The sequence below is a fragment of the Pan paniscus genome, chromosome 1, assembly GCF_029289425.2.
Source record: "Pan paniscus chromosome 1, NHGRI_mPanPan1-v2.0_pri, whole genome shotgun sequence".
Taxonomy (NCBI): domain Eukaryota; kingdom Metazoa; phylum Chordata; class Mammalia; order Primates; family Hominidae; genus Pan; species Pan paniscus.
Window position 1 is genome coordinate 161,271,838 of NC_073249.2, and position 12,141 is coordinate 161,283,978.

At 32.0% G+C, this 12,141-nt stretch overlaps 1 protein-coding gene across 8 annotated transcripts in view; it reads right to left on the reverse strand.

Moving 5' to 3' along the window:
* LEPR (leptin receptor) overlaps positions 1-12,141 on the reverse strand; it is a 214,987-nt gene that overhangs the window by 45,647 nt on the left and 157,199 nt on the right. For all 8 annotated transcript variants that reach the window (XM_055117717.2, XM_055117709.2, XM_063600666.1 and 5 more), the window contains 2 exons: positions 3,932-4,140; positions 199-344 (listed from right to left, as the gene is read on the reverse strand). In XM_055117717.2, the coding sequence (XP_054973692.1) occupies positions 199-344; positions 3,932-4,140 (355 nt within the window). The remainder of the gene's footprint in view (positions 1-198; positions 345-3,931; positions 4,141-12,141) is intronic.

The following is a 12,141-nucleotide window of genomic DNA, read 5'->3' on the forward strand; positions in this document are numbered from 1 at the left end:
AACTAGATTTCCTATAGCCATATATATACATACGTATATCTATCTGTATATGATATATAATACGAAATGTTGAATTATAATTCACTCTGCTTTAGAAGAAATGTATATATTTAGTATGCAGAGGGTAATTGCTATGGGACTTAAGAGGGTCTTTATTTACTTCTCAACTTTTCATTTTACTTACTAAAATATACTTACTTCTCTGATAACTGTTGTAGAATTCTCTGAATATTTCACTTGATATTGAAGTGGAAATGGTACCAATGGTGGGCTGGACCAAGAAATCTTTAAATTACCATCATCTGTGATTTCCATATGCAAACCTAATGGTGGATCAGGCTTCACTTAAGAAAAAAAAGAGAATACTTTTAAGTCAAGAATTTTCATGACAATTATAGCTGAATAAAATCAAATCAAATAAATTTTCATCATATCTTGCCTTTCAAGTACTTAAAAGGTGACTTTATCCAAGGACTAATTATAGAACCGAAACAAGCTTGAATACTGGGTCTCGTCCTTGTACCTTATCATAGCAATCCATGTATATTCATTTCTCTCCCCTTAAGTGGTAAAGACTATGAATCAATAAATGAGATTATTTTGCTAAATGTGATTTCCCCTTATAAGAATCCCACTTAACTTCGTTAAACCCAGCATCCTCAAACTTATCTGAAGTCTCCCCTGAACCTCACCCACTTCAATTATTTTAGTGGTTAAAAAGGAAAAAAGCATTTTGCAGAACACTATTTGGAAATACATAAAACTACCCAAAATTCAGCTTGTCTATTAATTTTAGATCACTATAATCTAGACAAACCTACTCAAATAACTGACAGCATAAATATTCCCATGCAATAAATGCAGCATCAGCAGTCCCTGGCTTGTCATCAGAAGTAGGGATGAAGTTTCTCAGAATATTAAAAATGTTTAATGTTTAAATTTTGAAAGTTTAACACACATTTATACTTGGATTCCTGATATAGTTAAAATACAAAGATTGCCAAAGTGATAGAAAATCGATGCATTTTCTTGTTTGTTCATCTCTATATTAGCAAGGTTTTTACAATTAACAGGAATTATTCATGTACATAGAAATTATCATTAAATTGAAACACTTACTGATTTGAATTTTATTTTCAATAAATAAAGAGCATAAGATAATTTTCACATTCTATATTTTCAAGAATTTGGTCACAATTTTCCTCTTTTAGTCAAAATCAATGAGGTTTTACTTTATGTGACATATTATAAATTTCAGTTACTTTAAAGCAGAGACAGCTAAACACAAAAGTCTGGAAACAGCAGGTGAAATTTACTGTGTTTCCATGACCAAAGAGAAAACAATATATACCAAAGAAAAGTAAAATTACAATATTACAAGCTACTGTACATTTCCTATCTGCATACTGTAAAAGTTATCAGTATCAAACTGGAGTTACTAGTGTGAAACCCTAACACAATGGAGTTGGGAGGCCATGAAGGAGTCCCCTTATGTATGTATGCCTACATTGGAACAACGTAAAGAATTCCTCAAAACCACAGTATTCCATAAAAGCCGCTTGCACAGAGACACTTGCCTAACAACGGCTGTCTCCACCAATGAGCTAATGCCAACCCCTGCAGCAAGCTCTTGTAACCAATAATCTTTGTTCAAAACAGCTTACATGGAGGTCTCCTATATGTCTTTTCAAGCTTCCCCTTTACTCCAATCACCTGTGGATGTGTCATAGTCATTCCATAGCATGCATCTCTAGAACTGCAATCCCCTACTACTCCCAAATCAACTTTTTGCTTTATAGAGTTGGTATCTGTCATACATTTTAGGTTGACAATATTAATATGCATTAATATTAGAAATACAAAAATAAACCCAATGTCAATTTCCTGTTCACCTTACTCGGCCTTTCAGCAGCACTCCACAGATGCTTATTCCCTCCTTCTTGAAATATTTTTTTCACTTGGCTTCTACAACAACATACTCTTTTACTCCTTCATTCTTACTGATAACCCCTCAGTCTTTCTCTTCCTGAACTCTAAATAGGTGATCTCATACAATACTATAAACCTTGATACGCTAACAACTCCCAAATATATATATCTCCCCTAAACTTTAGACTCATATGTCCAACCTCTTATTCAACGTCTCTTAGGTTTCCAATAGACATCTCAAATACAATGTGTCCAAAATAGAGCTCTTGATTTCTGTACACACACCTAATCTTCCCTGAGTTTCCGTATCTCAGTATCTGGTGTCTCTGTTCACCTAGATGCTCAGGTCTAAATTTAAAGGTTATCCTTGATACCCCTCTGTCCTTCACACTCTACAACTCCATCCACTAGACAGTCCAGTCAGCACCATCTCACAAACAGATCCAAACCAAAACAGTTCTTTACTTCTCCACCCTGGCCTACAATATGCTCTGGACCAGGTAACTCTGACCTCATCCCTTAATACTCTCATATCTCTTCCACTCCTAGCACAAAGGTCTTCTGTTTTGTTCCTCAAATTACCAAGTTCATTGTATCTTAGGGATTTTGTGAATATTGTTCTTCCTGCTTGGAGCACCTTTTGCTCTGGATTTTTGCATGGATATCTCTTCTTCATTCAGCTCAAATGCTATGTCCTAAAGGAGATCTTCTTTGATCTACATAGTAGAAATAATAGTCCCTGACACTCCATCACACCAGTTTTATTTTTTTCATGGAACATATAATTTGGGGATATTATCATATATATTCAAATAGAAGGAAATACTTTTCCCCAAAATTATCTCTGCATAAAGACAAAATTAAGAAAGCTTTCAAGTTCTTAAAAATTCCACAGCACTTTCCCTTACCTACTTCATTTTGAAAAACAATGCACTCAATGTTGACTCTAAATGCTACTAAAAAATCATCAGGTAGAATTAGTTTTGAAAAGAAAAGAAAATGATATTGAATAAAGATTTTGTAACTTTTTTCTCTGTGGTATAACTTCATGATTGAATTGCTTGTATGCCATTGTAATTATGTTGTGGAGATCACAACTATATCCCTACAGGACAAATTATTTGAAAGTCTTCATGTTAAAATATGATGTCATACACAGTTTCAAAAAGTGCTATATCTCGAGTAACTTAGAAAGAAGTAAAGCTTGAGTTGTATGGAAAATTGTATCAGATACTTGGAAAAGCGGCTCTAGTGATGTCAAAACCAATGATGCAAAATCAGACATAAAGAATTTGCATATAATTGTTTCAGGAAATATAAGTGGAGAAAAACTGCTAAATTATACATAATTAAATGAAATTAATCAATTAAATACATAGCGCTAACATTTTCCTGTATTATTCACATTTGTAATTGTATATTTAAATTGATAAAAAGAGATTTGGGGGATCTTTGCACAAAGAAAACAGAGTGTTGTCTATTATTTGAAGTTTTTTGTAATCATGTTTGTACAGTAAATTACTCATTTACTCTTTTATCATTGTCTCTGCCTACTATTGTTTGTCCCTGCTCTCTGAGGTGGGAACTATGTCTAATTTCCCACTCTTTTTCCAGCTCCTGGAGCAGTCTCTGACAAACATGAGCCTCTAAGAAATATTTATTGAAGGAATAAATTCAGGCAAGAAACATGCTTCTAATTATTTTCAAAAATAGTTATCTGAGATGTGAAAAAGTGATATCCAATCAATACACATCCATTACATAGATCCAAGATTGAAAGAAAACAGTTTTCAAAACAGAATTTAAGTGACAATGGCAGAGATATACATACCATTGTTAAATCATTCTAGAAGCCACTCTTAATACCCCCAGTACTACATCTACCATCATTACAGTGTTAAGCAAAGTGAGATAAGCTAGCAAATATTTTTGTAAGCAATTTTTAACCTTTATATATGACTGATGTTTAGACCTATTATCATCATTTTAGTGCATAACTTACCCATATTTATGGGCTGAACTGACATTAGAGGTGACTGGAAAATTACTCCACCAGATGTGATTTTCAAACACATAAGGAGAGTGTCGTTGAGTTTGGCTGTTGGCACAGGCACAAGACATTCACAACATTCATGAACACTGCAATTGCAGTGAACCATCTGAAAACTGCCTTTTTGGGGAACCAGAGGCGAATCTTCTAACACTTCAGGCCTATATTGAAAAATAAGAGCTAAATATTAAAACAGATATGAAAATACTGGATAGGCTTTTAAAGCAGGATACTAAATACTAATTGAAGTAAACTATTTGGGACACCCAGCTTAAAGGGTATCTGAAAAAAAAAAAACCCTACATTAGAAAAACAAAGATAAAGATTACAGCAGGTTAATCATCAGGAATAACATAAGCAAAAAGATAATGACGTAAAAGTGAAGTACTCAAATAAAAGAAAAACTGCAATTCTAAAATCCTACACCCAGCGAAAACAGCTTTCAAAATAATGATGAAATAAAGGCTTTTTTTTTCAGACATACCAAAGCAAAAAGAATTCATCACCACCAGACTTGCACTATAAAAAAATGCTAAAGGCAATCCATCAGGCAAAAAAAAAAAATGATAGCAGATAGAAATGTGGTTTCACACAAAGAAATGAAATTTAACTAAAATGATAAATATTTATTGATTGTTTAAAGCAAAAATAATAGATCCGTGGTGTGGAGTTTACAACGTAGGTAAAAGTAAAATGTATGGCATTAGTACCAAGCTTGGGAGGGGAGAAATTTGTAATGTTCTTACACAAAGTGGTATGATATCACTTAGAGGTATACTATCTCTTGGACTATAATAAATTGAAGACAAATATTATAAATGCTAAAGCAACCACTAAAATAATAAAACAAGAAAATATAATTAATAAGCAACAAAGGATATTAAGTAGAATCATTTAAAAAAATCAAAAAGAAGGCATAAAAAGAGGAAAGGGAAACAAATAAGAAAATAGGATAAGAAAAGAAATAAAAAGATTTAAACCTAAACATATAATTTTTCACACTAAATGCAAACAGCCTTAACATCCCATTTAGAAGGCAAAGATTATCATGCTGGATTAAAAAGACCCAATTATAAACAACCTACAAGAAATCAATTTTAACTATAAACACAAATAAAAGGAAATGAATGGGAAAAGATATACCATTATAAGATTAGTCAAAAGAAAGTTGTAATGGTTATATTAACGTCAGAGAAAGTAGATTTCAAAGCAGTGAATATTCCATGGGATAAAGATGATCATTTCATAATGAAAAAGGGATCAATTTACCAAGAGAACATAACAATCCAAAACATTTATGCACCCAGTAACAGAGTTTCAAAATACATGAAGCAAAAGATTGAGAGAACCTTAAGGAGAAATAGACTAATCCACAATTATTGATTAATTTCATTTCATCATTGATGTAACATTCTTCTCCATTGATATAACAAATAGACAGAAATTAGTAAGGATAAAAACGTGAACAACGCATCAACTGACTGGACCTAATAGACATTTCGAGAACACTCCATGCAACAATAGCAGAATGCACATTCTTTGCAAAAGCATTTACCAAGGAAGACCATATTCTGGGCCATAAAACAAGTCTCAATAAATTTTAAACGATTCCAGTCACACAAAAATAGGATTAATAACAGAAATCAATAACAGAAAGATATTTGGAAAGGCCCTAAATAGTTGGAAACTGAACACAACTAAATAATTCCTGGGTCAAAAAACATATCAAAAAAAATTAGAAGGATTTTTAAGTACATGAAAATTAAAATACAACATATTCTTTAAGGTAGGATATTGCTTACAGCAATAATTCCAGGGAAATGTGTTTAATACTAAATATAGGCACTAACTGCCTATATGAGAAAAAAAGAAGTCTCAAATCAATGACCTCAGCTTCCGTCTTAACAAACTAGGAGAAAAAAAGAGCAAATTCAACCAAACTTTAAAATAGATGAGAAATCATAAATATCAAATCAGAATATAATGAAATAGAATACAGAAAAATAATACACAAAGAGCAAGAAAGCCAAAAGCTGGTTAAAAGATTTTAAAACATGAAAGAAGCTTTAACCAGACTGTATTAGTCCATTCTTATGCTGCTAGAAAGAAATACCCAAGACTGGGTAATTTATAAAGGGAAGAGGTTTAATTGATTCACAGTTCCTCAGGGCTGAGGAGGCCTCAGGAAACTTAGAATCATGGTGGAAGGACATGCAAACATGGTGGCAGCAAGAAGTACAGAGTGAAGGTGGGGAAAAGCCCCTTATAAAACCATCAGCTCTCATGAGAACTCACTCATTATCATGGAGGTAACTGCCATAATAGTGAAGAACAGCATGGAGGTAACCACCCCCATGATTACCTCCCACTGGGTTCCTCCCATGACACATGGGGATTATGGGAACTACAAGATGAGATTTAGGTGGGAACATGGCCAAACCGTATCATAGACTGACCAGGAAAAACCACAGAAGTCACAAATTAACAATATAAAAACTGAAAGCACGATATTGCTGCACAGTCTACAGATATTAAAAGGATAATAAGGAAATATGAATAATTTTATGATACTGAATTTATATTGGATAACTGATGAAACAGAAATTATTTTAAAATATCATTTACAATAACATCAAAAATAGAAATACTTTGGAATGTATTTGACAAAAGATGTTTAGGATCTGCACATTGAAAACTATGAAATGCTGTTGACGGAAATTAGTAAGACCTAACTAAAATGAGAGATGTACTGTGCTTATGGGTCAGAAGACTCAATATGGTTAATATGCCAGCTCTCCTCAAATTTATCTACAGATTTAATGCAATGCTACTCACAATCTCAACAGGCTATTTTACACAAATTGACAAGATGAATCTAAAAATTCATATGGAAATGCAAAGAATCTAGAATAGCCAAAACAACTTTGAAACTGAAGAACATATTTTGAAGAATAACAATACCTAACTTCAAAATGTATTATAAAGCTACAATAATCAGGCCAATGAAGTATTCATGTAAAAACAAAAAAAAGTAAATGAATGGACCAGAATAGAGTCTAGAATAGACTAACACTTAACATGGACAACTGATTTTCTACAAAGGCACAAAAGCAATTCTGTGGAAAAAGGATAATCTTTCTGATAAATTGTGCTGGAACGATGGAATATCTATATGCAATAAAAGAAAAGAACTTTAATCCATACCTCACATCAGATACAAAAATTAATTCCAAATGGATCATAAATCTAAATGTAAAACCTAAAGCTATGAAACTTCTAGAAGAAAACATAAGTAAAAAATTTTGTGACCTTGTGTTAATTAAAAATTTCTTACATACGACACAAAAAGCATGATCCATAAAAGAACAAACTGACAAATTAGACTTTATCAAAATTGAAAAGTTGTTTTTTGAGAAGCACTATGAAAGATAACAAAAAGACAAACCATACACAGAGAACATATTTGCCAATTATCTATCTGATAAAAGATTTGTATCCATAAGGTATCTACAATACTCAAAACTAAATAATAATAATACAAACAACCCAGTTAAAAAGATAGGCAAAATGTTACACAGTCACTTCACCATATAAATCATAGTTATGGCAAATAAGCATATGAAAGGATGCTCAACATCATTAGTCACTCAAGAAACACAAACTAAAATCACAATGAGATATCACTATCCACATACTAGAATGGTTAAATTTTAAAAAAAAGACTGACTACACCAAGTATTGGTGAAGATGTGGAGGAACTGGAACTCTTACACTGCTGGTGGGAATGTAAAATGATACAATTTTGGAAAACAGTTTGGCACTTTCTTAAGTTGTTAAACACACACCTACCATATGATGTACCCATTCCATGCCCAGGCATTTATCCAAGAGACATGAAAACATATTTCAATTCTAACACTTGTGACAACTTCATTTGTAACAGTCAAAAACTATAAACAATTTAAATGCCTATCAACAGGTGAATGGATGAACAAATTGCAATATAATCATTTAGTGGAATGCTATTCAGCAATCAAAACGAATGAAATACTGATATAAACAACATTAATGAATCTCAAGATAATCATGTATATGAAAGCACAACAAAGTACTGTATGATTGCATTTATATAAAGTTCTAAAAAATGCTAGAGTAATAGTAGGCTATGTGCTAGAAATCAGATCAGCCATTCCCTGGGGACAGAGGTGGGGTGGGAGGAGGAAGTACCATGGGTAGGAGCATGAGGGTGGGATTACAAAGGAGCAGGAAGAAATTTTCTAATTGATGATACATTCATTTTCTTTATTATACTGATGGTTTTATGAGTGATTTCTCACATCAATATTTGTCAAATTTATAATTTAAATATGTACAGCTTATTATATATCAACTATACCTCAATAAAACTATTTACAAAAAGAAAGAAAATCTAGGAAATTTTTGTAAGCAATACTTTGCCTATCATTTTAAACCTTCAAATAAGTAGGTTAATCTTAAAAAAAAATTATAATTAGCTGGGTAGGGTTACCAAATACAGGGCATAAAAAATAATAGCATGCAATCAAGAACGGACAGTTGTTATTTCTTACTTACTAGATTTTTTATAAATCTGCGTCATCCTTTAGGGAGTCTAAGTCTTGGTGTAAATGAAGTGACTATAGAATAAGAGCAGTGGGGAGAAGAGTGAGGAGTAACAGTGCCTCTGTCTACCCATCTCACCTGTGCTGCCCCATTCTATCCATTAATATCTGCTACCTCATATCGAAACCACACTGTTTTTCAAAGAACCTGAGGATAGGGAGATACTGCATGATCACTGCCTTCAGAAATGTTGCAGTCCTTGTAGAGGGAAAACACTGTAATTATAAATATAATAATTTAAAAATCAGTATGGAAAAGTGTTGCTTTAGAAGCTATAATAAACTAGCATATACATGAGCATCCAGATATAAAAAACATGAAAAATAGACCCTAGTCTTTCTCTGCATACCCCACTAATACTAAATGTTTTGAATTATGATATATTTTTAAGTAATAGAATTTATTATTACTTTACTACTAAAAAAAATCAACCCTGAAACAACATTTGCATGGCTTTAATGTGCCAAGGAATCTACTGGGAACTGTATAGGGGATATTAGTGTCAAAAGCACACTAAATTAACATTGAGATCTAAAATCAAGTACTTCTGTTTGCTTATTAGCCATAGGATCATGGACAAGTAAGTTTATATTTGTGAGCCTCAGGTTCCTGAATCAATAAAACCAAGACAATCCCCGAACCATCTATGTTTACAAGGGTGTGAATACCAAAGACAATAATCACATAAAAGTATTTTTGAAAACTGTAAAATGCTATCCACCCATAAAATATTGTTTTGAATTAGAGGTAGCCTGATTTAGCACTTTGGATTTTATCTAAATCTTTAAGCAAAGCAAACAAAATGTAATTTTTAAAAATATCAAGCCAGACCTTTTAGGTGTTTTTCAAATATTAAAATAAAAGCTTTTACAAAAAGTCTGTGAACAAATTGAATAAATTGTGGTGTTTTATGTCAGAAACATTCTTGCAAGGTATTATGCTTTGGCTGAAAAACTTCAGGATTTTAAAGCAAGAATATTTGCCTAAGTTGAGCACAAAACAACAAATATATTCTCTGCTAACATTTTAAATGATAGAAAATTTTAGTCATATTTTAAGACAAAAAGAAAAGTTAGAATCACATCATCTTACTTTAGATGGTCTTGCCAAAGCCATCCTTTTCTAAATACACTGAATATTTGTAAAGAAGGGCGAATTTAAAATCAGATTAACTCTATGGTTTCCTCATCCCTTCACTGATGTATTTTCTATTTATTCAATCTCTTTTTCATTTTGTTAATAATTGTAATATACATGCAAAACATCATATAGAGTATATATCCTTAATAATGACTATATAGTATCTACATTATAAAATATGCATTATAGTAATTCATTGTTTGTTGGTTTTTTAAAAAGCTTTCTGTAACCATGCCAACAGCTAACCCCATCATGACACTACCAGCATCAATCTAAAACTAATTTCAAAATGTTCTAAGCTTGGGATCAGCAAACTCTGGCCCACAGGCCAAATCCAGCCATCTGCCTGTTTTTGTACAGCCTGTGAGCTAAGAATGGTTACTTATATTTTCAATTAAAAAAAAAGACTGTTTCATGATACATGAAAATTACATGAAATTCAAATTTCAGTGCCCATAAATGTAGTAACATTAATTCAATTTACATACTAACTATAATTGTTTTTCTACAAGCACAGAGTTGAATAGCTGTGACCAAGACAGGATGGTCCACAAACCCCAAAATGTTTACTATTTGGCCCTTTAAGAAAAAAGAAAATTTTCCCTCCCCAGGTATAAGCCAAAAGTATTTTGTACTCCCTACTGGTGGGTATTTGATGGGCAAAGGACACAAAAATAGAGAAAGCACATTAAATATATCATCAAATTTCATTATTACAATTTACATGAAACACCTTTAGTAATATTATCTAATCCAGTTTTTCAAAGCACCCTTTGAGGGAACTAACATCATCTACTTTACAGGTAAGAAAACTGAGATTTGGAGAGAATGTAGACCTGGAACTCAACTGAAGTCTTGTGCATCATGTTCAATATTCATTTCATTACACCCAACATGCCTTATTGTCACAAGATAAATTTCGCTGTTATCATCACCATTTTATTTAGAGATCAGTAAAGACCATAGTAACCATGACTAAAAAATAATTATAACCTGAATCATGTCAATATTTTTATAAATGGAAATATTAGAGAATTATATAATTTCTTCAAATGATTCTTTTCTTTAAGGAAAAACAATAGCTATTTCCTGTATTTGTGAGAGGAGTTTCCCAAGTTTGTGTGAAACCTGGAATCCACCAACCTTGTTACATGCCAAAGTCAGTATAAGAAGTTAAGAACTCTGTTTTTACTAATATCAAAAGATACTCTAACAAATTTGATAATTTTAAAGTATGAGAATAAAAGGATCATCAAATTTTAAAAGTAACAGGAGATATACTTGGCTTAAAACAAGCAAACATTAAGAATTTCTGGAATTCTTGAAAATTTTATATGCAACAAAATATTTTATGCCTTACCAGTATACATATGCATATACAAACTCAGTGCCACTATTTATTTAATACCTCTACATGTAAATAAACTTTACTTGAAAGTGAAAATAGTATGAAAACAGTTGTCAAATGAACTTAAAATTTTGTCTACCATTTTTGCCTTTTTGGTAATATTTTTACACAAAAGGTAGAGATATAATTCTTTAGTATTGGAATTTCATTTTTGGTAGCCATACATGGTTTAGAAAGAAAGCACATTCTGTCCTCTGACTTTTGGTCCAATTTTTCTTCCCAGAAAATATGAATATATTAAAGCTTCTCCAAGCAAATTCTATGCTAAATTATTACAGGAATAACACCAAATTGGTGCCACCTGATTTCCTGATTGTAATGTAAACTGACAGCAAAATAGTGAACAAACCAATGAAGTGGAATTAGAAAATTTAGTATTAGTTTTGTAAATCATTTAATCAAGTCGCTTATATTAAATTTCAGATTGGTAATCTATAAAAACATTACCTCAAAATTTTCCCTTGCCAATCCAAAATAATTTGAGACTGAGTTATTGTCCCAGACTAGACTCATCATAAAAATCACCTGGAGAACTTGTGAAAAAATAGATTCCTAGACCCCATGAGGAATTCAGAAGGTCCAGAGCTAAGCAATCTATGTTCTGAATAAATGCAAGCAATCTAGTTCCACCCAGACCTACTGAATGCCAAGTAAGTAGTGCCGACCTAGATAAATCTTATCAAGGAGGAAAGTTTAAGAAGCATTTTGTAAAATGCAAAGTACTCTTCAGATGTAAGATATCACCAAATAAATGGAAAATCAACAAAGAGAAGAGAAAGTGGGAAAAAAAGAAGAATGCAAACTGAAACAAACAGAACTTAATGTCTATCAAGTTAATAATACAACCACCTGAAGGGAGAGGGAAGACCTATCCTATTTAACTTTGGAACATAATATTTGACCATGTACCCATTAGCCTTAGTAAAGGCAAAATGAGTGTAAACAATATTGTACTTCAGTTAGTATGCTTGTT